The 25,393-nt window shown below is 44.5% G+C and overlaps 1 protein-coding gene across 11 annotated transcripts in view; it reads right to left on the bottom strand.

The window, feature by feature from the left end:
* baz2ba (bromodomain adjacent to zinc finger domain, 2Ba) overlaps positions 1-25,393 on the bottom strand; it is a 103,017-nt gene that overhangs the window by 12,954 nt on the left and 64,670 nt on the right. For 3 of the 11 annotated variants that reach the window (XM_035408995.1, XM_035408993.1, XM_035408998.1), the window contains 20 exons: positions 22,896-23,084; positions 21,338-21,496; positions 20,605-20,774; positions 20,066-20,281; positions 17,759-18,292; positions 15,675-16,284; positions 15,195-15,470; positions 13,331-13,391; positions 11,312-11,420; positions 10,911-11,012; positions 10,049-10,256; positions 9,333-9,425; positions 9,153-9,214; positions 8,577-8,642; positions 7,209-7,274; positions 6,340-6,384; positions 6,041-6,073; positions 4,719-4,784; positions 4,287-4,427; positions 2,461-2,715 (listed from right to left, as the gene is read on the bottom strand). In XM_035408995.1, the coding sequence (XP_035264886.1) occupies positions 2,461-2,715; positions 4,287-4,427; positions 4,719-4,784; positions 6,041-6,073; positions 6,340-6,384; positions 7,209-7,274; positions 8,577-8,642; positions 9,153-9,214; positions 9,333-9,425; positions 10,049-10,256; positions 10,911-11,012; positions 11,312-11,420; positions 13,331-13,391; positions 15,195-15,470; positions 15,675-16,284; positions 17,759-18,292; positions 20,066-20,281; positions 20,605-20,774; positions 21,338-21,496; positions 22,896-23,084 (3,461 nt within the window). The remainder of the gene's footprint in view (positions 1-2,460; positions 2,716-4,286; positions 4,428-4,718; positions 4,785-6,040; positions 6,074-6,339; positions 6,385-7,208; positions 7,275-8,576; positions 8,643-9,152; positions 9,215-9,332; positions 9,426-10,048; positions 10,257-10,910; positions 11,013-11,311; positions 11,421-13,330; positions 13,392-15,194; positions 15,471-15,674; positions 16,285-17,758; positions 18,293-20,065; positions 20,282-20,604; positions 20,775-21,337; positions 21,497-22,895; positions 23,085-25,393) is intronic. The other 8 variants (XM_035408994.1, XM_035409003.1, XM_035408996.1 and 5 more) reach the window with 5 other exon arrangements.

Below are 25,393 nucleotides of genomic sequence, written 5' to 3' on the forward strand. Positions count from 1 at the left end.
GTGTTGCTTGACAAAAATGAAGGTGTCGCATAACGTTTGGCATTTATAGTTCAGCAAAGGCCTATGGGGAATGGTTCTGTTGTCTCTATGGTAACAAGACGGCAAATTCCTGAGCATTTGTTGCAAACTGTCCAATCACACCACACAACAAAGTATGACACCGTCCACCACATAAAATTGTGGAGGTGCGCGACATTGAGAAAAAGGGTCAAGCAACACTTTTCCAGTAGAAAATACATCATTTTTGTCAAGTAACACTTGAAAGTGTTTAAAGTGTCGTACAATTAATTAAGAACTATAAAAAATTAAGAATGAATTAAGACCATGTTTCTTTGCTTCCTTACCCCCCCCCCCCCCCCCCCCAACAACTTAACACAGACATTTAATATCTTTGATGCTATTTTGTGGAGAATGAGTCACGCAGTACTCCAAATTCCCAAAAATATCCTTTAGTTTTACTACTAAAATTTCCATTGAAATGGAAGAATGACAAAATCATAGCCAAATCAGTGACGAACACTGCTTGAATTTTAACGGACTAATTTCAATTCAATTCCCATTCTCACCAGTACCATTTAGGGTACAAAGTAACGTCTTTCATTTCAAAATAAGGAAAGCAACCAAACATGATATTTAATGAATTAACTGAAGTACGAAAATTGAAGGTCAAATTGCATGTATTATGTGTGCGGCATATTTATGTCCAGCTGTTCTATACAACATGCAAAACCTTTAATGTCTAGGCAATAGGCCTCAGCCAGTGCCTGTGGTGGTTTACTTCCTAACCATTTGGGAACCCATCTTTCAATATTTTATCACAAGAAGTTAAAAGCCCACACACTTTTAACTCAGATCATTTTTATTATAATATCATATAAGGCCCATGACAGGAGCCATTCAGCTGAATTCCTTTGAGGAACACTAGCCTGCCTAGAAGAAGTGTGACTAACATCTTCAGATAAGCATAGAGAAATTGCTTTACTGATGGACTACATTTTAGCTCTTATTGCAGACACTGCGTTAAGAGGAACTTTAAATACAGATACCCTCAGAGAGTGATAAGCCAATTCATTTAGCCCCACTGAGCAAAAGATGTTAATAACACCCTGCCTGTGTGTTCTTATTACTAAATTACTGATGTGCGGGTTCTCATCATGGAGGTAGTGGTGTGTGTGTCCTGATTACAGCAGGACTGACGTGCGCATGCTCAGATTGAATGTACTGTATGTTTATTCAATATTCTTTATTACAGCAGTATAGTGTGTTTCTTGCATATGTTTGTTGGTGTGTTTTGATTGCATCTATTGCAGTGTGGTACGGGTGTCTGCACTGTTGCATTTGTGTATGAGTACATCAATAAAGTGTAGTGTTGTGGATGCTTGCAGTATAGCATGTATGTGTATTTGTAGCTCACAGAATTGCAGTATGTGTGTGTGTTCATATTATAACATTATAGTGTGATGTAGGGATGTAACAATACACTCAGCTCACGGTTCAGTAGGATAATACAGGGTTCATGATATTTTAAATTAAGATTGAATCAAATTATTTCTTATGAAGTGCAAATGTTTGAACTTGGTTGGACTAATATCCCCTTAACACCTTGGCTGGCCAGTGCCCACATTTTTTTAAAAATCTGAAAAATCTTCAATGACTAGAGACGGATTTTCCATTTCTAGCCTTGGATAAGTACATGTTTTATCCTAGAAGCTGAATTAGAAGCTTCTGAAGTGGCAGGGTTGAGATACTGTTTGTGAGGTTGAGATACAGTCTGTCTGAATATTTGGGGAAACATCTCAGTGACTGAGGTGAAAAAGCAGGGATTGGTTTATCCCGAATGCTCCAGTGAAATTACCAACATAACGCATAAAAATGACATTATGGGATGTCCTGGGGTAAAACTAGTCCCATGCAAATTGGGCTAAAGAGAGCATTTCGGTGGCATAATTGGAAGAGATGAGATTTAGTTGATATCACGATCCGGTTTTTAGCTGCATGATGGTCACGTTTTTGGATCACAAAATTTGTGCAACGATATATCGTTACATCCCTAGTGGTGTGTGCTTGCGTGTGAGAGAGTGAAAAAGAGAGTGCGAGAGAGAGTGTGAGTGTATGCGCGTGTGTATGTGTGAGAGAGTGTGAGTATATGCGTGCGCATGTGTGTGTCTGTGAGAGAGTGCGTGTATGTATGAGTGTGTGTGCATGTGTGTGTGTGTGTAAGTGCGAGTGGGAGTGTGAATGTGTGCGAATGTGTGCATGCATATGCATATTGTGTTTGCTTTCAGATTACAACAGCACAGTGTGACATTATGCTATATAATGACACAGTGTAATTATGCGTGATTGGGGGTGCCGTGTGTGATGCAGGTCTGAACCGTATATAAATGCTCAGAACAGTGGTGTTTTAGTGGCCCGTGTGTGGGGCGGCCCGCAGTCCGCTCGCTCGCCGCGGGGTCTCACCCGGTGTCCCGGCGGCAGGCCCGGGTCGCACACGGCGGCCGACAGCATGCGCACCAGCAGGTCCTGCACCTCGCCCATGCTCTCGCCCACGTTGAGCAGGCCCTCCTGCAGCGCGCCCAGGCCCGGCACGTCCGCGCTCACGTCCAGGCCCAGCACCTTCCCGAAGCTCCGCAGGAACTGCATCACCGTCAGGCAGTCGGCGAAGGCGCCGTCCGGAAGCAGGAGCCCCGGGACCCGCGACAGCTCCGGCAGGGCCTGGGACGGGATCCGCAACGCAAACGCTTTCAACGACGTCCGCAAAAACAATCCGCCTCGTCGTCACGGAGGCAAACGACGCGTTAGCACGTCTGCATCCGAGCACCGAACAGCCCGCTAAAAGGGCTCCCCTTAGCCCCTCTGCTGTAGAGCAGGGTGTGCGTTTGGAAGAGCCTGATATATATTTCACTGCTACCCATAAAAGAGCACAGCTTCAATATTTCCTTAGCACTTGGCTCTTGATTGTCCCTGCTCAGCACTGATAAAAATCACATGGCTGCCCGCTGAGAGAAATTGATTCGGGAGATACGAGATATTTATATCCTGCTGTAGAAGAGCACAGAAATCCATGGCTCACCGTTCTGTCTTCCCAAAACAGGTTTTATGAACCCCTTCCTCTCTTTCCCCTCCCCGCATTACAAAGTAGAGTGCAGGCCCGCTTACGGCCACAAGGTGGCAGTGTACGGAATAAACGCTGCACACAGCAGTCAGTCCCTGCTGTCACTTCAGAGGAGGTGGTACCACCTCTGAAATAACACCTATGAATCCAGGCATCAAATCTGGAGCCTGCGTATAAAAGACAAAGCCCTCACGTGTCATTTTTTCCCCCACGATGTCTGCTGTAAACTGCAGCAGAAGTGGTTTGACAGCGCATTTTTGGGAGAGCAGCATTATCCCTTTGAGCACACTGAAGTGAGATGCTAAGGAATATCATCAGGCAGCTCTTTGATCACACTGTTCATTCATTTCTCCAAACAAATATTCTTTGCCCTTAGCCCCCGTGCTAAACCAGGGACAACCTACAGTTCGATTCTTCCCATCATTTCTTCATAGGAGCCGGTTAAAAAAAGGCAGCCCAAATATATTCTACTTCATATTAATAAAATGTATTAATCATTAATATGCATACTGCGATATGAAGTGTGTGTACAATATACGCATTCTTAAATATTCATAACTATAATCTATCATTTTTACAGTTATCATTAAGCTACCTCCTGTTTTATGATGTGCGGTAAATGGTCAATTACAAAATACAAACATAGTGGGATAAAAATAGCAATACTGAAAAAGAAAATGATCAGGACCACAATAAAATAAAAAATAATAACCCAAACAACAGGACAACAGCCCGTATTAAGACGAGGATGTAAGGAGATTATATTCATACACAGCACTAATGCGTATTGGAACAGAAAGGGGGAGCAATACTAGTGGGCAGCTCGATACATGGGCTGGGCAGTGTTGGATGGACTGAGTGACAGGTGCTAATTCATGGGTTTAGGAAAAGACCATTACTGTCTCTGGTGGGCAGTAAGATGATACTGTGCATATGCCTGCATTACATTACAATCACTTAGCAGACGCTCTTATTCAGAGATGCTTCCAAAAGTGGACAGTCGCATTTTGATGCATATTAATTAGAAGGTTTGTTGTTGTTTGTTTCTTAATGGCCAAATTTCCGAAAGCAATCCCAAAGCGGGCACACATTAAATAACCCTGCTCAACGGCGTAATAAGTTTTTTGGGGGTTTTTTTGCTGTTATTTGTCTCGGTTATTGATGCGATTACCTTATGGTCTGCTAAACACATATCTTCGTTTGGCTTCTTCATCTCCTTGGCGATTTCCACCTCCAGTCTCTTCAGCTCCAATTTCCGCTCCTTGTTTAACCGCTTCTCGTCCCTTTTCTCCTGTTTCAAGCGCTCCTTCTCCTGCGAGCGAAATACGGACGCGTTAGCAGCAACGGGGAAGAAGGAAGCTGTTACAACAGCGGCGTGTGCTGGGTGTAGACCGGGTGTAGAGGACGTCGTTTTTGGGATTACGTCACTGCGAGTCAGAAGAACGCGGTAACTGGCTTATAAATTGCGGCGCTTTCAAAGAAAATTGCTTAGGGCCAGAGCCGTAGTTTTATTCACAGTCCATATATTTTCCGAAAAGAAGAAAGAAAAACCGGACGCCCGTAACGGTTTCAAGGAGAAGCGGCCGATTCATAAATCACCCACCTCGGCCTTCTTCCGAGCCTCCATTGCCTTCATCAACATCATGTGCTGCCGCCTCCTCTCCCGCTCCTAGCAAAGCAGAAAGCATCCTGTCAGCAGCAAAATGGCTCACGAGGAAAGCGGTGGACGGCAACATGAAACACGACAGCTTAATAAAAAAGCACATTTAGCAGGAAGATAAAGAGCAAAAAAAAGTACCAAAAAAAAAAATGGACAAATTACATAAACAATGTCCAGGTTTATGTGTTTTTGGTTAAGATTTAGAAGGCAATAAAATGACATCCGATAAGCACGCGGCGGGGAAGCGACAGGTGCGAAGACGGTCGAAACAGGAAGCATTCGCTTGGAATTCGTGGCTCAGCCCTGATGCTTCTTAATAAGCCGGCAAGTAAAAAGCAAAGGTGAGCTAGTACGAAAATGGCTGTACATCTACTACAAAAAAAGAAATAAAGAAAGTTAAAATTAGCCTGTCAGTAAAACTATAGGATTCTATGGGTACTGTAGTGTAGGCCTATAGTGAAAAATATTTTTGGATCTATTTATCCAATAGTGGCAATTCAAAATGCCAGTGTATTGCCAATTCGGTATGAACAAATTTACAATCAGATCTTACATGACCTGCAAACTTAGCTTCTTTCAGGTCAAACCCTGAAACGAGCTCTTTCGAAAAATAACATTTCTTTTAATGGTACTGCTAAATTCAATATGGCATGGGTCTTTGGCAATGATGGCATTGCCGCACTTTGGCCTAACATGGTTTTATAGGTGGGTATGGCTAAGTGTAGGGGGAGGAACTCAAATGACACAAACACAGTAGGTGAAGTGACTGATGAGTGAGAGAATGTGTTGCCTTGTCCTGTCATTGAAACTGAGCTACATATGCAAGGACGAGGGTGACTGAGTGACTGTAGACACAGGGGGTTAACTTTCTAGGGGACTGGATGGACGGAGAAAGTACAACTCACTGGACAAATACTGACTTTTCATCAGGGCTCAAAATTCAAGCACTTTACAGTCATTCAAAAGTAAAAACAAACAAAAAAAATGTGATGAATGACTTTCAATGCCAGGTGTTCACATACACCATGAGAATGCACTGCGGCCCTCAACAGAATCTGACGGGCGCAGGAAGCTTTCTTGGTCGCTTGCGGGGACTCCTTGGTCTCCGAGGGACACACAGAGCAGACGTATGCAATGCACTTTGCTGTAAAGCCATGCAGAAGGATGTAGTATGACAGCAGCCAAGGCTACGCTTTATGCATTGCTATGACAACCATATCACAACCAATTCACGATGCGGTGTTAGATGTACAAAATAAACATACCCATACCATATCTAGTCTATGCCTCTCCAACTCCTGGTAGAAAGAGTTGGCAAAGTATTATGAAACAGAAATCACAGAGTCATAAACAAGTGTATATAAAGAAGCCCCCCGCCCCCAAAAATAACCCAATCCCAAAAGTATGGAGATTAACGAAAAGAAAAACATGAGGGATTTAATAAAGAACTGGTAAGTTCTTAAAAAGAGGCCCCCTCAATCCAAAAGATTAAAATATATGAAAAAGGTACTTCTAGTATTTCTAACACTACGTTAAATGTAAAGCTGCAGTAACTGACACCTACCTGGTGCTTTATTATGACAGCTTGTTGCCTCCTCATCTCCTTTTCCTTCAAACAAGGAAATAACAAAAACATTCAAATTCCAAACATAATTGCGTTCACGTTTACCAAAGACATCACTAGCATCATCACAAGGCTTCTGCACTCATTCCAAAGGAAGATCCAGTCATTATTTGATTGGTTGATACACTGGGATGGCTGATTCATACTGGTTTGAGGTTCAAAGTTTCACTACCTTCCATGCCCTGGACTAACAACCCAAGTTTTCATGAAGCTTTTTAATTCATTTAAGCTTCCCTATTACTCCACTAAGGTTTTATACTATATTCTTAAATTGTTACATTGCATTTAACAATCCAAAATAGTATCTGCTTGGAGCTTGAAATCAATGTTTTCTGATAAAGGTTTAAGAAAGCCTTAAATAATAAAAAAACATTTATTATATATTCACGTTTATGAAATCATATATTTAGACGCACAAAGCACACACACAATAGCTCTATTCATACACATTTACTGTGATGTGATAGAAAGTTAATGGTCTAAAGAAACAGCAGGGGCAATGCAAATGTTCGGTACGTCCAAACAAACGCTTTCCCAGGCTTTAGTTTCATGTAAAACCAATAGAGGAAACACAGCCAGCACAATACAGCTGTGATCACATATACTTATTTCAATTGTACATACTGTAAAAAAAAAAAAAAAAAAAAAAAGGCAATGTTTTTTAACCACACAGATCTTACTCTGGCCCATAATGTGGTGACCCAGAGTAAAGTGTGGGTTTGTAGCTGGGCGTAACTGTGGCCATTCGTGTTTGTGTTAAGTCACGCTTGTCAGTTCTCCCTCACCGCTCCTGGGCCGTCTGAACTAACCTTTGTTCGTTTCTCAGCTTCCAGGATTTTGGCATTTGCTGCTTCTTCCTTTTTCTTCCTCTTGGCCTGTGAATCCACAGCAGATCAGCAGGTCACACAATAGAGCCACTGAACGGCTTTCAAGCAAAAGAAAAAAAAACACCCAACGGCTCCAGTAACCTACAGCCCATGAATGGCGTTTCAAAACTCTGAAATATGAATACATCAGGAAAATGGCCGTCGATGCAACCAAGATTATGTGACAAAACAGTTTCACAAAGGATTCAGCTGGGCTATGTAGTACATTTCAATGTCAGTTAGCTTTAAATACACAAGCCATTTACCTTCTGCACATTTTGCTACCTAAAGTTTGTATGACTAACCCTAACAGCAAGTTCAATTTGTGGATTTGCTGGCAATAATGGACTAAGTTGCACTAGCTTCTGATTTGCAAACACAAAAAAGTTGCATTTAACAGATACTGTAGTCTCTGAAGAAGAAAGAAAGTTGTAAAAATGTAATAACATTTTATGCAAGGGTGGCTAGCAGTATATGATTTGGTGAAATTCCATGTTGATTTGAAAATCAATTACAATGTCATTATCAGTGCATGTAGTTCTTGATCAGTTGTTAAAATCTGTTTGGGAAAAGTGGCCGTTAATATTCTTTTAATGCACACCATAATTAATTGATCAAGACATGAAACCATTATGAATCACACTAATCACTCTAATGCACATGCTATTTCACACTCAAAAGATCAACATTGTGAGCTTCAAGCAGCTTCAATTAGCAATGAAGGACATTGAAGAAATATAGAAAATTGCTCTAAACAGCAGATAAGGAGCTTATGATTTTGTATCATATAAATTCACTTTCACTGGACAAACACTTTTGACAAAAACATACACCAAACCTCAGGGTTGCAGGGTAGAAAAGGAGAAGGAATAAATTATGTCAAATTTAAATACGTAATTACAAGCTGAGAGAAATCCTGTTAGGAATGGCTTCCCATCCGTGTCAACTCAAATTTGATTTTGGCCTGCTAAAACACTCTGGAGCTTCTATAATTGTATGTGTATGGAAAACTACTTCTTCCACCTACTTATGCTAAACTCCTTCCATTGTCTGAAGTGAAAAAAAAATCTTTTATACGCAATTTAACCATGGTCTAAGGAGGTGAAGACAGACTTAGTTTTTCACAGCAGTGCGCTGAAACCAATTTAGCATTAGTCCTATGCAAAATTATGCGCGGCAAAGAAGAGAGGAAAAATATAAATGACATCATTTGGGAACGGCTTCTGGTATATTTGAAACCACTCGCACCGCGAACAAACGGCTGTGATTTCAGGATCTTTCTACTGTATTTGATCTCTTCTACAGACACACCTCCAGAATCTGCTGTGCTCTGAGCTCTTTCTCAATTCGGATTTGCTGAATTCGCTTTATCTTCTCCTGAGACAGAGAGAGAGTGAGAGAGAGAAAGACAGTGAGAGAGAAAGAGAAAGAGAGAGAGAGAGATGACAATCAATAACAAGGACATATTTGTGAAGACTGAAGCACCAAGTTCTTTAAACTAAAGGACATTCGAAAGAACAAGGGGGTCACGGTGATTAGGGAGCTGAACTTGTAACTCGAGGCGTCTCTGTTCCACCCCAGAGCAAAACACTGGAGCCCCTTCTGTAAATATCCGCTCGCAGTATGAAATGATTTACATATGTTAGTCACACTGGCGAATCAGGTCTACTTTGCAACAATATAATTCAGAAAAGAAGGACGCTCATTTTGAGGGCTTTTAAGAGCCTTACTTTACTGCCTTAACAACCTACTACGGGGATTTCGCTCTGCGGGGAAAAAAACGAGAGCCGGCCGGTCGCTATGAAGTTTCAGATCAAAGCCGAATGCTGCGGGACAGGATGCGCTCCTGCGCGTAAAAAACAGCCGGGGCGGCGGCGGGGAGGGTACCTGCTGTTTGAGGATCTTGATTTGTTCCTTCTGTTTTCTCTTCTCCTCTGCGGCTCTGATTGCTGAGAGAGAGAGAGAGAGAGAGAGAGAGAAAGAGAGCGCAAGGCTAGTGTCATTCGTCTGCGGTGGCGGCAGCTCGCTCCGAGCGGGCGCTACAGGAAGTCTGCGCGAGGAGCGTACCTTGCTGTTTCCTGGCCTCCTTGGCCGCGCGTGCCAGCGCCTGCTTCTCCAGCTTCCGCATCAGTTTGATCTGAGCCGCCTGCCGGGCTATTTCTGAAATTTCGGGGGGTGGGGGGCGGGGTGGGATGGATTGGGAGTTATTTTATATTTTCAGAGTGACTTCTAGAGCAGAGATGGGCATTGCAGGGCCCAGAGGGCAAAAGGTCAGTCACAGAAAGCCAAAGCGAAAATATCACTCGCAACTCTCCAAAGTGCAGTTTGACACACCCCATTGTATGAGAAGATCTGCTTGTTAAAACTTTATCTCTGCTACACAGCAAATACAGTGAGCTCCATGATGTTTGAGACAAAGACTTGATTTGGCTCTGTATTCCACAGTTTTAGATTTGTAATCAAACAATTCACATTCCCAGTGCAGAGCACAGAGCCAAAACAAGGGGGAAAAAAGGATTTGTTGTATGGAGCTCACTGTATATTTGACATTGGACCAATAAACTTCTTGCAGGACATTTTTCCTTTCTATTCATTAATAGTTAGGTTACTATTCAAATAGCTGATTTAAATCCAGCAAATCAGAAGCTAATTGCCTGCTCAAGCAATGGCTTTGACACTGAAGTGCCAAGGCCCGATCACAACACAACCTAAATTCCTGAATTACCCACGCTAGCTCTGAACTGCACTGGTCAGAATCGACCACCAGGGCGGGCGCACCGCACCTTGGGCTTCCAGCTTGCGGAGCAGTTTGGCGTTGGAGAACTCCGCCTCTCCCACGTTGGGGGGGCGGCCTTTCCTGCGTCGGGAGCGGGGGGAGGAGTCGTCGCCGGGCTGCTGGTGCTCCGAGTTCGAGGGACGCCCCCGCCGCCCGTCCAAGGCCAGGATCCGGGGAAGGAGCTCCTCCTCCTTCAGCAGGCTCCACTGCATGCCCTGCAACGCAGACCGGACGCCGCCGTCAGCGCATTCCGCCGACGCCATCGCCTCCCTGACTGACTGCAAGGAGACGCGTCTTTCTCTTAAGAACTAGAGACACGATAAAAACCAGAGTCCCCTCCTACTCCTTCCCATTCAAATTAAAAGTTACATAATTCAGATTTCCAGTTTAAATATTTTCCCTGCCCTCCGCAAGGGAAGCTTGCGGATGAGGGAAAAACAACGGCCAATGTGAATGTGCTTTCATTTATAGCTGTAACTGGAGTCTTGCGCTCAGCCAGATACGGCCGTCTGCTTTCCGCTTCCCTAATGCAACCATGTTTTATCCAGTTCTTTTGCTTCTGTACAATTTAACACCAGCTCAGTTATCACACACTAGTACACTTGTCCTCGGTAAAACATTGCATTATACGCTGTCAAAGCATGGCAAACTGTGATACTTTTCGCTGTCTCCTTGTACTAGGAGGCTGTGACCATCAACTTATCCTTGTAAAATATTATGTACTGCGAGAGCAATTTAAACTGACTGATACTCTTCTCCTTGTAAGGCTATTGTGGTTATGATAGAGTGACTGATTGCTCTTGCACTGGCAGACTCTGCATTTATGTTCAGACTAGGACACAACTGGCAATAGAGAGAAAAACAGTCACCTGAGGTCCTTCTCTGGCTTCATAGAAGTCACCAACCCTTATTTTTGCACTGAAGCTAAAATTATCGCGCGTGATGTCACTTATTCCATTTCTGGATAGATACTACAGAAAAGAAGATAATGGCTTTGGTGAGACAAGATATCCAGCGGTCAGGGGGAGGGCGCAAAAGCGTGACACTAAAAAGCAACCTAGAGGCGTCAGCTGCTGACCTGAGCTAGCATGGCACATTAAGACTGGCATTGTCATCTACTGATTTAGGTCAGCTTCTACACACTCAGCATGGATGATAGCAGGGACAGGCACAGAGACACAAGCTAACTGAGGCATCGTCTAGACATCTGAGCTCCTGAAGCGCGGCAGCGCGGCACCAGGCCACGCTCCTCGGGCAGGGGGGGGGTTACCTTCACCACGTCCTGGTACTGGCGCAGTTTCTTCCCGCAGGGGGCGTAGTACGCCACGTTGCCCTGCAGGCGCCCGCTCTGGTTTCTGAAGCGGGTTTCCCTCTGCCACCTTCAGGACGGAGGGGCAAAGGCCACGTGACACAGGTACAACCAACAACATCAGCCCAAAAGATGGGTTCCAGGCAGGACAGGCCACCCATACTGCAGATATGCTATGGTCATATTTCTTATCATCATATATCATTTCACACATGCCCTTTCAGTGGTAATATATAATGCAGATGACTTGTATTGGAATGCAGTATGGTGTAATTCAAAATTAGCATAGAAATCAAGATACTACTTCTAAAGATGTATTAAATCCAGGATATGGTTACATTTTGGTTGAATAGTAAGGATTCTGCAACCTGGGCCTCATTATTGTGTGTCTGACATTTCATGTAAATGCACGCAAGCCCCATTAGTGGTTGCACTTTCAAGGGTTTGTTATTGGGAAAATAGTTTTTAGAAAGACTTGCATGGCAATATCTCGGTGAAAAACAACACGCAACATGCACTACAGGCAATGCAGAATTACTGCGCAGGAGGCAAAAGGGGATGAAACAATGCCTTATGTAACTACAGCTAACTGAAAAGTCAGTGTCTGAAAGTACAACAACTGTATAAACAGGCACATACTAGATTCAGGAACAGAAATCGGCATGATTCGTTAACCCATTCCTGTGGACGTTTATACTACTGTGTATTGCACACGGCCACGCACACACGCACACACAAACACACACACCTTACATGCTACAACATACTGAAGAGTTCCCCATGGGGGAAAAAAAAGTTTTTCTATTCTGTACATATTGTGTGTATAATTAACAATCTGTTGGAGAGAAAGAGAATGTTGAGTCCCACTGAGACCTCCCAGCCCCCAAAAGTGACACCTCAGTACACACTGTGCTTGGATATGGCTATTATGAACAGGGGCTTAATAAGAGTTATTTTTCATCTGAACCCCCAGCTAGCTCATTCAATTATAATAAAACCACACACTTGACCAGCATTAAAGACACAGAAATATAAATGACTTCAGCAGTTCCTGAGGACGATGCCAGCAAATTCTGGCATTAACACGTCCCAAATGAGCGGGCATTTGACAAGGAATGATTACATATTCAAAAGAGCAAAGTATCGACTCTTCTGGTTCTTGGACAGTGGTGCAATAAAGGCAAGTAATGTGCGGCTCGGAATCCATTTTTTCCAATCATACAATAATGGCGAATAGACAAGGCCGTAACCCCTGCTATTAGCGCTGCCGGTTTGGCCGCAGTCTAGACACCGCGGATCAGGGGGCCAGCGATATAACCTGGCCACTTACAGCCTCTAATCCGCCTGGCCTCAGAGACTGGCGTTCAGTGCACCTGCAGAGACTCCCGACTCCGTCAGCAACGAAGCCGCCCAGTCTGGACCGCCGCCAGGGAGGACGTCACTCCGCTCTTGGAAACCTGCCATTGTTAAGCATAGCCGGCGTGGGCCTCAAACAGAGCGTGAAATATATTTCTTTCCCCCTTTCCTCTCCGAATTTGCTGATTAAAAACATCCCCCGCAGATGAAAGGCATCCGGATTGGCCGATACCCTGGGGGCGGGGCTTAAACCTAATCCTAACCGCGGTGGCTCTGTTCCAAGACCTTCTGCCAAAGGGAACATGTGGCTTTGTCAGAGTTTCCTTATAAGGGATGGGGGTGACAATGCTGCTTGTTGCCCAAAGCTCACTGTGCCTACCCCTAGGACTGGGATGTGGGGTGTAATCGCACAGTGCTCTGAAGCAATGGGAACCCCACCTGTCAGACTACGAGTGGAGAAGGGAAATATGCCCACTGGGGAAATCCCAGCCTGGGCCGCAATGCTCTTCAAAAACCTGTGAAGTTGTTCACATCTAACTTGTGAACCTAGCCACTCGGCAACTCAGCAGGAACTCGGCGTCCCTCAGCGTCACAGGAGGAATCGGAGTTTTCCCGCAAACATACCCAAATTCTAGAGGTATTCTCAGCTCCCGCTCGTCTGTCACTCTCCTCCGTTTTCCAGGTGCTGAAAGAGAGCAGCCACTCATCAGCATCAATGTACACACAAGCAGCCACTGACACACACACACACACACCAGCAATCTTCAGACCCACACAGTATGCACTCCAATGGGTGCTTTCTGCTATGAATTCCATTTCATACATGAAACACTACATTTTTTTAGAGCAACAGTTAGCATTATACAGCTTGCTATTTGTTTCAGTTTCATAATGAAACAAACATAAACCAACTGAGACCCTGAATCTGCTTTTTTTGTGGAACGATTTTCTCCTTCGTTTGGAATCAGCAGATTTGACTCTAAGGGCAAACTCCTTTACTGACTGAGCCACCCTGGGCTGTGAAATCCATATCCTGGAAATGTGTGAATTTTTGGGTTTGTTATGCAATAAAGCACTTGAACATAATACCCTTGGTTAAAAACGCTCTACTGCTAGAAACACTTAAACACACTTAAAGCTTCTAGCAACCAAATATGAACCAAATATATCTTTCGACATGCCTTTTCCTGCTGTGACATTTTATAAATATAAAGAACCCTTTTCACCATAATAAAAATAGAAATAATAATAAATATATCAGCAAGCAGCAATGAAGGGGACAAGTGCTATAGCACATCCATGTGACCAACTCAGCTGATTGGTCAATTCGGGCTTGTTTCATAATGTTCCTCCCAAAATCTGGTTGAAATATATGCTTTCAGTTTTGTATTAAAAAGTAATTAGCATTAAAATCTGTTTTTTGGTATAGTACCCCTACGGGCACATTTCACTAAACATGGGGTGTGCCTCCCAGGCCTAATCACAAGCATGTGTAGCAGGTTTGATGACAACAGACAAAAGGGTTCATTTCTGGAATTCAGTAGCATGCAGAGTTCTGCTAACGTTAAGGTAGTGGAGACTTTTTAAAAAGCTTTATAGTTTAAAAAGTACACATAGTATAGCTTCACAAAACAACTTTGTGGAGATAGGCAGGTTTATGGTTTCAATGGTTGGTATGTCTAACTTAACAGCCGTAGGAGGAGTTGGGCACCCAATATCCACTGTGGAAAAATAAAGATGAGAGAAAACAGTAGTCGATTCTACTTTCAGCAAGCCGAGATCTTTGTTTTGAAAGATCTCATGTACAGCTCAGCACATAGTGTTTATTTCTGTAAATTAACGGAATAATATGACCGTGCTTCCTAGCCATGAGCAGAGCAGGCCTGAGCATTGAAAGGGGCTCCAGCTACACTGTTTGGTGCAGGAGGAGAATTAAACACCGACTTCTGTGCAATTTGCCTGGGCTCTTGGCCAATGTACTATCACATCTGGAGTTACAGCACATTGCCAGCTTGGGTCAATTTGCTATGGAAATGCTTCAGATACCTAGAGCTAGGAGGGGTCAGTGGAAACACCTCCGGTATGGCTGACATAGACCAAAAACAATTCCGTGGAAACACCTCTGCTCACCAATAGGTAAAGCAGGTCAGAGGAAACATTAAATCCCCATTGTGAACGCCCTTTTTCCTCAGCTGGGTCATGTAACTGTACAAACCTCCTGGCCTGAAAAAGCATAATCCACGCCCCTTCAGTCACTCATTCTCATGGACAAAAAGGAGCGTTAGAAAAAAAGTAACTGGAAAACTAATACTGAAGTGAACCCAAGCTGGAATGCCTCCAACACCCAGCATACACACAAAGTTGCACGGCAATCCCAGTATGCTGTGTGCACCATTTCACCTAGGTAGCAAACATTAAACACAATTTATTTTCAGCATGAGTGAGAGCTGAAAGTAGGCAGTGGTCAGTAGCGTTTTTCTGCGGGTACCTGGTGGCATGCAGAGAGTGTACGAGGAAGACGGGGCGCTGTGATAGGTCAAGGCACCAGAGCTGGTCAGGAGGGAGGGCGTGGCCAAGCTAGGTGTCTTGATGAGGTTAAGAGGGGAGCAGTTCGCAGAGCGGTTGGAAGTAGTGTCCAGTAAGGAGGTGGACTTGGTCAGCTTCAGCGGGGTTTTCTCTCCCTCTGTGTCGGTTTCTGTTTCGTCGTGGTCCTTTGTGTCATCCTCTGAACCGTCTGAGTCAGTATCCAGATTGCTATCTGACACTACAGGGGGAAAGCACACAGAGAGGAGGGGCTGAATTCAACATGTACTGGCATTGAGAAGTCCTCATTCCCTTCAAATAAGCAGTAGCTTCAAATATCCCAATATGCCATAACGTATTGAGGACAATTAATTAATACTGTGAACCCAACATTATGCTAAGCAGTGGTAGTATGAGAAAAATCAACAAGAAGCAGGAAGCAGACCTGACGGGCTGTCATCTGAATCCTCTTCGTCCTCTTCCTCCTCATCCTCATCGTCGTCATCCTCGTCGTTCTCGTCCTCAATGGAGTCGTCCGAGTCCTTGCTGCTGGGGATGTCGGACTCGGTCCCCCGAAACAGGTCCACCAGAGACTGCGCGAGGTGGCTCTGGGACAGCCCTTTGCTAGCGGGCGTGGCCTTGGGGATCCAGTTCTTCCCCAGCCCGAGGGCCGGGGCAGGTGAGGTAGATGGCTGTGTTGAGTGGCTCTTGCCCCCGGTGCTCAGGTTGACGGGCGCAGAGGAGGGGGCGGCGGCCGGGGCCGAGGGGAGGGGCTTGTCCGGGGTCCTGGCCTGGCCGCGAGGTTTAGTGATGAGGGCCAGCGGGGCTTCCTGGATGGTGCTTTGGATGATGCCGTTGGGGTGGTGGTGCCCAAGGAGGGTGCTGGAGAGGAAGAGGTGGGAGTGGTTGTTGTGGGGAAGTGGGAGCTTGGGGCTGACCAGGGTTTCAGGGAAGAGTTTCGGAGGGGGCAGCGTCGATGACCCCCCCTTCTTCTGAGTCTTGTGGAGGTCCTGTGGTTTCTTCAGCTGCAGGGGAAAAACCTGGGAGAGGAAGGGCTGAAAGACAGAAGGAAAGAATAAATCACACCACTATTAGACTGGCTCTCATCATGCACTTATACATGATGAACACAGGTGACAAATGCCAACATGTACTTAGTTTAATTAGTTAGCGATTTTTGAACAAAATGGGGCAAATTTATTCTGAAAATATATTGTAAGCCTATATTCTGAGAATTATGCATCTGACAATATTACAATGCAAAGGATTTGGTTATTTATTTATGTTGAACAGCTTATTTATGCAACAAACCAAAAATGATTATCGCTGGGCTCTATTAGAAAAAAGCCTTCCCTGTGCAAAGTAGGCTTTGAGATGTGCTTGCATACCTACCAAAGTTGGCAGGGGAAATGCAAACTAAATCAGTGAAAAAAAGAATTGAAAGTGTTGCAGATGAGGTGGGTGTTTGTATCAAATGGACACAGCACCCTGCCAAGGGACAGGAATCAAGCGTGGATTCAAACACACAAAGAAAAATACTTTGGAAATAACAAGATTATCAGCAGGAAATGCAAAGAATAGACGGATTCAGGCCAAGACGGGAATGAAAGGCATGTTTTTAGCGCTGGCATCCGGTGGAAGAATTACGATCAGGTGGAGGATCTCCTGAGGAGTGGCCACGGACAGAGCAGCAAGCCAATCAGTCACCACAATCAGAGCAGGCGATCTCTGCGCAGAGTCTACTTATGTTCAACAGCTTGTTTTTCAGTCAGCCAAAAACAAAACAACTGTCCAAAATACGATCTCACAGTCTACCTTCTAAAAACTGCCTGTCTTGCGGTGATAACAGCCGTATTCAAAGACAGTTTCACACTGTGTTAGCCGCATAGGCAATGATTATTTTTAAACGACATTTTTGAGGCTTTTAATCATTAATAGCGCTATTTATTCAATATTTAATTAGTGCAGACATTACTGATTTGGAATACTTAATTACATTATTCCACAATTTGTTCCTTGGTAAACGATGGCTCAGTTGGCTTAACACATTTCCGCAAGCATATTATAATTAAAACCAAAACTACAATACACTGAATGTGAACAGTGTTAGAATTAACATTTTTCCCCTATGATGACTTCCTCTTAAGGCATTACCTACGCTGCATGTCTGCTTTGGTGCTTTCGGTGTTGTTCCAATAAAGTTATATACACTGTGACTTTCAATCGCTTACTTGCTGTTGCCTGACATCACAAAATACAATCAAATGCCTTACTGTGGCAAGTACTTAACAGGTTTCCTTTTTGGTTTTGGGAAAACCAACTAACCAACTAAAACCTGTGCGTCAGAAACAGCTTTTTGTCAAGAAAATTGTATATTTACTGTTTTAATTTGCAAGAATTGTGGGGTAATAAAAATATGCACTTAAGACTGATACTGAGTGAAAAGCAAACTGTATTTTACACGTGTGCCTTTGCCAACCGCGTATTCGTGTGCAGATGGTGTCATGGGCGGCATCACAGCCGACAAACCTGCTTCAGTCTGAAATCGATGAGCTGTGGGAGGGTCTCGTCTGGAAGGGTCCTGCTGCTAGCCCTCCCGCCTTCAGGGGAGAGAGTCGGGGGCTTCGGGGAGGGGGTCAGAGATTTGGGTTTGGAGTTGGGGGAGAGGGTGAGGGAGAGCGGCTTGGGCGAGGCGGAGAGGGAGAGGGGGAGGGGCATGGGTTTGGGGGAGGGGCATAGAGGGAGGGGCTTGGGCGAGGGCGAGGCAGAGCCCTCCCCGCGGGGCTGCGTGACCAGGGCCAGGGGCTTAGCGGCGGACGCCAGCCCCGTGGCCTGGATCACCGTCTGGTGCGGCTTGCCCTCCTCCCGGGCCTTGGAGCTGGGGAAGACCAGGGCGACGGGCTGGGGAGGGGCCGGCTGGGGCGCGGCCGGCGGGGGCGGGGCCAGCTGGGGCGGGCGGTAGGCGTGGGTGGCCGCTTCGGCAGGGAAGCCCCGCCGCTGGCCGCTCTTCTTCTCCTGCTGCTCCCGGTCCTCCCTGCTCTCGCCCCCGCTCTGCACGGCCCCCTGGGAAAGGGGGCGGGACAAAGCGGCCTCCCGTCAGCTCGGGCTGTCACAAAGGCAGCTCTGTATCGCCCACCTATGCACCTGCTCACGGCTGCTGCACCGCCAAAGTCGCCGGCGTGACTCACAGTACAGGAGTATTACATCTAACAGTTAATAACCTCGCTTCCATCAGGCTGTGCTCAGTCTAGCATGATGCAGCTGCGTTAAGCATAATTGCTAGGCGTTATGGGTCAGATCCTGACTTCAGGAACTTAAATGCTTAGCATGCACTCCCAGCTTCGCGGGACTTTGGCACATCTGAGATATTCACCTCCTCACTTGAGACACTCAACAGTTTAACTCCACGCTGAGCTGCAGTGAATATATTTTAGCCCATCCCGAACAATACCCGCGTTTGAAATGTGAATGTGCCAAGTTCCACTGCTGCTTCCTTTACTTAAATAAAACCTATTATTTAGTTCTACAAGGCCTCAGTGACTTTGATTATGAAATTGTTGGCAGCGGGTACTTTAAGGGGTTTTGTTTCCATATTTCAATTGCCCAAATCCCCAAATGAAAGTACAGCTTGTAAGAGACAATGGCCCCTATCACAAACATGAATATGCATCTTACAAGCTGCATTTTCGTTTGGCCATTTATGATGTGGAAACAAAACCAAAATAAGCAACATTTACAGTTTCCAGTGCAGTTTATTTACCTAATTGTGCAATTTAAATTCATAGTCAGAAAGCATTATCTTTGCGATAATTACATTGAGTAACAGGCTGTGCTCAGTCTAGCATGATGCAGCTGCGTTAAGCATAATTGCTAGGCGTTATGGGTCAGATCCTGACTTCAGGAACTTAAATGCTTAGCATGCACTCCCAGCTTCGCGGGACTTTGGCACATCTGAGATATTCACCTCCTCACTTGAGACACTCAACAGTTTAACTCCACGCTGAGCTGCAGTGAATATATTTTAGCCCATCCCGAACAATACCCGCGTTTGAAATGTGAATGTGCCAAGTTCCACTGCTGCTTCCTTTACTTAAATAAAACCTATTATTTAGTTCTACAAGGCCTCAGTGACTTTGATTATGAAATTGTTGGCAGCGGGTACTTTAAGGGGTTTTGTTTCCATATTTCAATTGCCCAAATCCCCAAATGAAAGTACAGCTTGTAAGAGACAATGGCCCCTATCACAAACATGAATATGCATCTTACAAGCTGCATTTTCGTTTGGCCATTTATGATGTGGAAACAAAACCAAAATAAGCAACATTTACAGTTTCCAGTGCAGTTTATTTACCTAATTGTGCAATTTAAATTCATAGTCAGAAAGCATTATCTTTGCGATAATTACATTGATTTTACTCAATTTAGGCTAGTTGAAGATTTATATGATTTACATGATCTGAATGGTGTCAGACAAAAAATGAATTACCTGCTAATTTGTTAAACAAGCAAATGAAATGTAAACATTTTGATAGCCTTGAAATTCTGCTTTTATGTTCATCATGGACAACACAGATATTTGGGTTGAATAGAACAAACTATAAATATTGGCAAAATGAAGCAATAAATCCCACCCTTACCCAGCTGCAATGCGCTACATTTCCAAATAAAAAATTGCACGCTTGCTTCATTCTGTTGTAAGCAATGGAAACCAAGCAGGGGATGAGCCGTGAACTGCTTTTGACCGAGATGAATTTTCTGGGGAATAACTAGGCTACGTTCTGAACTGTCCGAATCTCCTGGCCGCTCTTCGGCGTGACTCAGGCTTTCTCACTCTACCTTTTCCTTCCTCTTCCCCGGGGCCTCATTATCCAAGTCGGAGTCTTCGCTTTCGTTGCTGGGATCCTCCTCCTCCTCGTCTTCGTCGTCGTCGTCGTCGTCGTCCTCCAGGTCGTCGGACTCGCTGCTGCTCACCCCGTCGCTGGAGGAGTCCGAGGAGGACCCCGATTCGCTGTCGCTGTTACTGGAGCTCCCCGTCGCATTCTTGCAGGGTTTCTGTTACGGGCAACGGCACCGTCAATCAATAAGGCAACAAAACGCCCCGGGCCAAACAGACCTCGTCCAGTATCGGATTACTGGATCTCAAATATCCCTGCAGCCACACAAAACCAAACAGGATTTTCACCGTTTCCTGTTTTTCTCTAGCACGTATGCCATGTATAACGTCAACTACGTAAACGATAAGAATTCTAAACCAGGAAATTATGAATGCTGACCAAAAGAGAATCTCACCACAGATTAATGCACAGGGCACAAAAAGAATAAGGTTTCAATGTTCCTACTGTACACTTCTTCTTCATCACAGCCGTGCTGCTCACCTTCTCTTTAGTTTTCTGCTCGGCCTTGTCCTGGTTGCTCTTGTGGCTCCTGCTGCTGGAGTTGGCGGCTTTGGCCTGCTGGGGGTTCCCCAGCGCCGGGGAGGCTGTGCTAGAAGAGGTCCCCCGCGAGGAGGCAGAGATGCTGCTTCCGTTCACTGCGCTGTTCACACCTGCGTTCGCAAGCAAACACAGGCCTCAGACGGACGCACATCGCAACTCGTCACCTACACAGCGTTAACGCCCTGTAAATATGCCACTGGTGAAGCTACAATAAAGAAGTTAACACGTATCAGCAAGCACACGAGCACACAGTGAACTGCAAAGTATGTAGATACATAAAGCATAAACAAACAGCTCAATTAAGGGTGTTAACTGGTGGTTAGACGTGGTGGTTATGCTACATTTTGGTACTGACAAGAAGACAGCGAGGGACAGTTGCTGAACCCAGTCTTGCACTGTGTTCAAAAACTATCGATGTTAAAGTTTTTAAGTTAAAAAAAAAGACAAATATGCTGCCAAAGACAAATATTCCCAGCACCTGCTCACAAAATGATGATTAATATATTTATAGCTCTTAAGATTCCCTGTAGGGTAAATTAAATGTATTTAATATTATACCTTTGCCCAAAAGGATATATTAGCATTTATGCCCTTTCCCTTTAACAGCAAAATTTCATAATACAGTGAATGAATCAGGTGCAAATATTTGGGCAGAAGGCCTGACAGGCCGTACCTTTGGGACTGCCTTGTCCGTTCTTGCTGGGGCCCCGGGTCAGAAAGGGGTCGGATTCGTGGTTCTGGACCGGGGCTGTGAAGAAGGGGGGTAAGCCCAGGAGAGGGGGGAAGAAGGAGGCGGGGCCCCGCCCGTGAGCCTCTGTGCTTCGCCACCATTCTGGAATACAAAGGGGGACCCCGATGTTACCGCATCTCAACCGATGTCACCACTCAAACCTTGAAGCAGGAGTACTCTAATCTCGCCCTTCATTCTTCCCCTCTGATCAGGACTGATGCACACCTGGGACACCAGGTGAGGCAAATTTCTGGCCAATCGGTGGCATTAACAATCATTTGAATACAAAAAAAAACAGCCATGCTACTGGCCTCAAGGGCCAGATTCAAGCATCCCTGCCTTACACAGCACCTTCAGAACAGTCCACACACCCCTGCCCCACCATGCTTCAACAACCTGTGTCGGGCAAGATGGTTATTAACCTACTGAGAATATCAAAGTCAAAAAATACTCATGAAAGAACTTGCTTCGAACCAAAGCCATATATATATGAATGATATCAATTTGGACTTAGCTTAAAAGACAGTCATTCTTTTGACTAAATGACAAAAATAATGTCTGTCATGGACTTTAATACATCAGCAATACTGCGCTTCAAAAATACACAACACTAGCATTATTACTTTTTTAAAAATCAATTGACAAAAAAGAGACCATTTGAGAAGCAGGCAAAACAACACATCATCCCTCAAAACACTTAGAAATGTCAGATAGCATCCGATATTGCCGTCCGCGGAGGTCAAAGTTATAGAGAACCGCGCGAAACTATCCACCATAAATGTCAATCCTCAAAGGCTGCCGGTTATTCTGATGTACGATACTATTAAGCTGAAACATTCTGGCAGCGTCTGCGACTCGCACGGGGTTAATACCAGAAATGAACATCACACACCGGAACAGGAGAGCCACAGGAGAACCCCCTTCTTTTGAAATTATTCTCAAGCGAAACATCGTCCAGCCTTTTCAATAAATGACAGCTGCGCTTTTATACACAGTTTATAGCAGCGGCGGCGTTCGCTCCGGGCCCCGGGGGATCCGCAGTGCTGGGGAATGTTAAAGACGCCCCTCAAAACTGCAGCTGAGTGAGTCCTGGAACAACAGGTGACTCCAAGTTCCCAGTCAACCTGCATTCCTAAAACGAATGCTTGAGAATACAATACTTAGCCATTTTGCTCATGGTTTGCAGAAATGCAATCCGCTGCATAAGGAATCCTTAAAAGGAAATTTAATTTCAAAATATTAGCAAAAAATTTCAAAAATTAAGAGTTGGGTCAAAGACATACTAGTGGAGGCCACTGATCTATAGATACCTGAAGTGGTAAATAAATGGTCTTCCATTCTTCATAGCCGAACCTTTCAGATGAGCTTGCCTTTCTGATGTCATGAGAAGATCGGAGGAGAAAGTATCCAAGAAATTCCTCTGAGAGCCAGACAAATTCTGACGTTCATCTGAACAGCTGCCTGGCAACAGAGAGGTTTCTTCACCGAGCGCTCTCCTTACCTGGAAAAGCCCCCAGCTGGGGATGGGCCGCCAGGGCGGCGGACACGCCCAAGGTGCCGAGGCCCCCGAACTCGGAGCGCCCCGAGCTGGTGGTGTAGAGGCCGAAGCCTGGGTGGCTGACCACGGGGAAGGCACTTGAGACGGTGGACATGTTGAACGGCTGTTCGCTGGCCTGCCGGAACAGATGCCCTGGACAAACGGAAGACGACAAACCGGAGCACCTGGATTACTTAAAAAGGAGATGCACAACACCGCCGGAGCACCGCAGCTAAATAATTCATCCATTGGAATGTTAAAGTTTAATATCATACCATCTCCCCACAGATTTTACAACCTCCAGCTGGTTAGAGAATGTTTTATGCATTATCAATAAAGACATTAGCTAGTATAAAGGACAAAGACTCCCTAGGAACCAGCCTGATCTGTTTAAACATGGCTCCGCAAATATGAAACACAGATTTGGGAATCTGGATTCCAGTCAGAAAGAAATTATCGTGGATATTTAAAGCTCAATACTCTTGTCTACATTTGAATATGAACAGTGAAAACCACGCATTGTATGAGCACCTAATTTGCCGAAAGGTACTTTTTGATCACACGAAGCGTGAAAGAACAATGAATGACTAATTCATCTTTTTGGTTGTCATAAAATCGAGAAAGTTGGAAATAACAGTTCCTACTTCAACCTTCTACGACACTGAAATACGCTGTTCGGTTTTGGTTGGTTTGGGAATGACATATTCCAAATTCAGTGAGGATCTGAGCTTCCAAGACCTTTTATTGTGTCCATACATCTTCTAAGGTATTGAGATATTGCTGAACTTGCATCCGCTGTGTTTTATTTGTTCTGACTGCAGTACTGATATATTCTAATTAAGCACTTGTGACACTAACGAGGTGATAATTACCGCTGATTTTACTTCATTTCCACCGCGTGTTCGGTGCTGCGATGAAGGAAAATGTTCTGAAACTGAATTTTAAAGTGTTTTAAGTGTTTCAGCCTATGGGGGTTATGGTCTTAAAGTGAGCTTTGTCTTTACTAAAAAAAAAGTTTTAAAAAATGTGCACATTAAGGTCCTGTGAGAGGATTTCCCTGCACTGTGCAAGATGACACATTTGTGAAGCTTTGACAGTTCATATTGCGGCAACACAGATTTCGAGACACAAAATATTGCTGGGAATTTCTCCACGGGACAACAGTGCATCAGCGAGGTAGCGGAACGAACACAAACGGCTCGCAGGCGGCGGCCAACCAGACGAGGTCTACGGACGGACGGGTCTACCTGACGCAAACCCGCTTCGATGTGAACGTGTCGCAAGCGTCCCGTTCGGTTCGGGTCCACGTGTTTACTTCATCATTACCGCCATCGCTGTCAACCGTGTTTCTCAAATCTATTCTGAGAAATCAATCCTGTCATCAAATATCAGCGTTGGCATTATGAGATTACATCTCGACTTCTCGTGCAGAGAGATAAAGTGGCGAAGGAACTAATTTAATCCAAACCCAATTTCCAGTGGAGGCAGAAAAAAGAAAGTCTAATGTGCTGCTGGAACGATCACTCACCGCGCCAGGTGATATGCATACATAAAAAAATAATGGCTTAAGGGATTTCATTTTTCTCGAAGACTGTGAGAACCATCGTAACGTATGAGGCATATTAAATATGAAAAGCTAAAAATACGTTTCTGAAAGATCCCCATTAAGTAAATGCATAAACTTGTAGGATAAATAGGGAATATCCTTCAGTCCCATAAGCAAATTCTCCGTGGAGCACCAGTTTGTTTGTATTCTTAGTCATAATTTTGCTTTGGTTTACTATTGCTTCTGATAACTATGCTACACTGCTTACTTTTCTGCTTTTATTAAGCAGCCTATTTTTACATCTTCTTATTTTCTTTTGGTTAATTAGAAAACGCTCTGACAATGCATGAGTCTGTTGTTCAAATGATTCCCTCTCTTAGCATTCCCAGAAAATAACAGCATTAGCTACAAATGAAAAAAAAAAAAAACCAGTAGCACTCTTCCGTGTCACAGCCATGACAGTGTGTCCGGTGTGTGTTGCTTTCAAAAATGGCATGGTACTGTACATGGCTTCAATTCAGACAAAATGTGATCTTTACTACCAGCAGGTAAAAGGGCTTGGTTTCCGAGAAATTCTCTCAAACATGCGGCAATCCATAAACATCCGATGAATAGGCTTGTGTTAATTGTATCTGCGAAGCAGAGCATAAAAAAGAATGGTTTTTCATAACTGTCTACTAAATAAATCTTTATGAGCAGACAAAAAGGACCCAAAACAAACATTAGCAGGAACAATGAATTGATACGACCAAATGAAAAACATCTAAATAAATAGATGAGAGGGAAAAGGTTCACTTTATACTGTACATTGATATAGCTCTTAACAAAAGCTTGGGAAATCCATAAAGCGTGGAAGGATTTATTGGAAGTCTAGCAAAAAAAAAAAAATTACACTGAGTTAATGTTGCACTCAATA

This window comes from Anguilla anguilla, chromosome 3 (genome assembly GCF_013347855.1).
Source record: "Anguilla anguilla isolate fAngAng1 chromosome 3, fAngAng1.pri, whole genome shotgun sequence".
Lineage (NCBI taxonomy): Eukaryota > Metazoa > Chordata > Actinopteri > Anguilliformes > Anguillidae > Anguilla > Anguilla anguilla.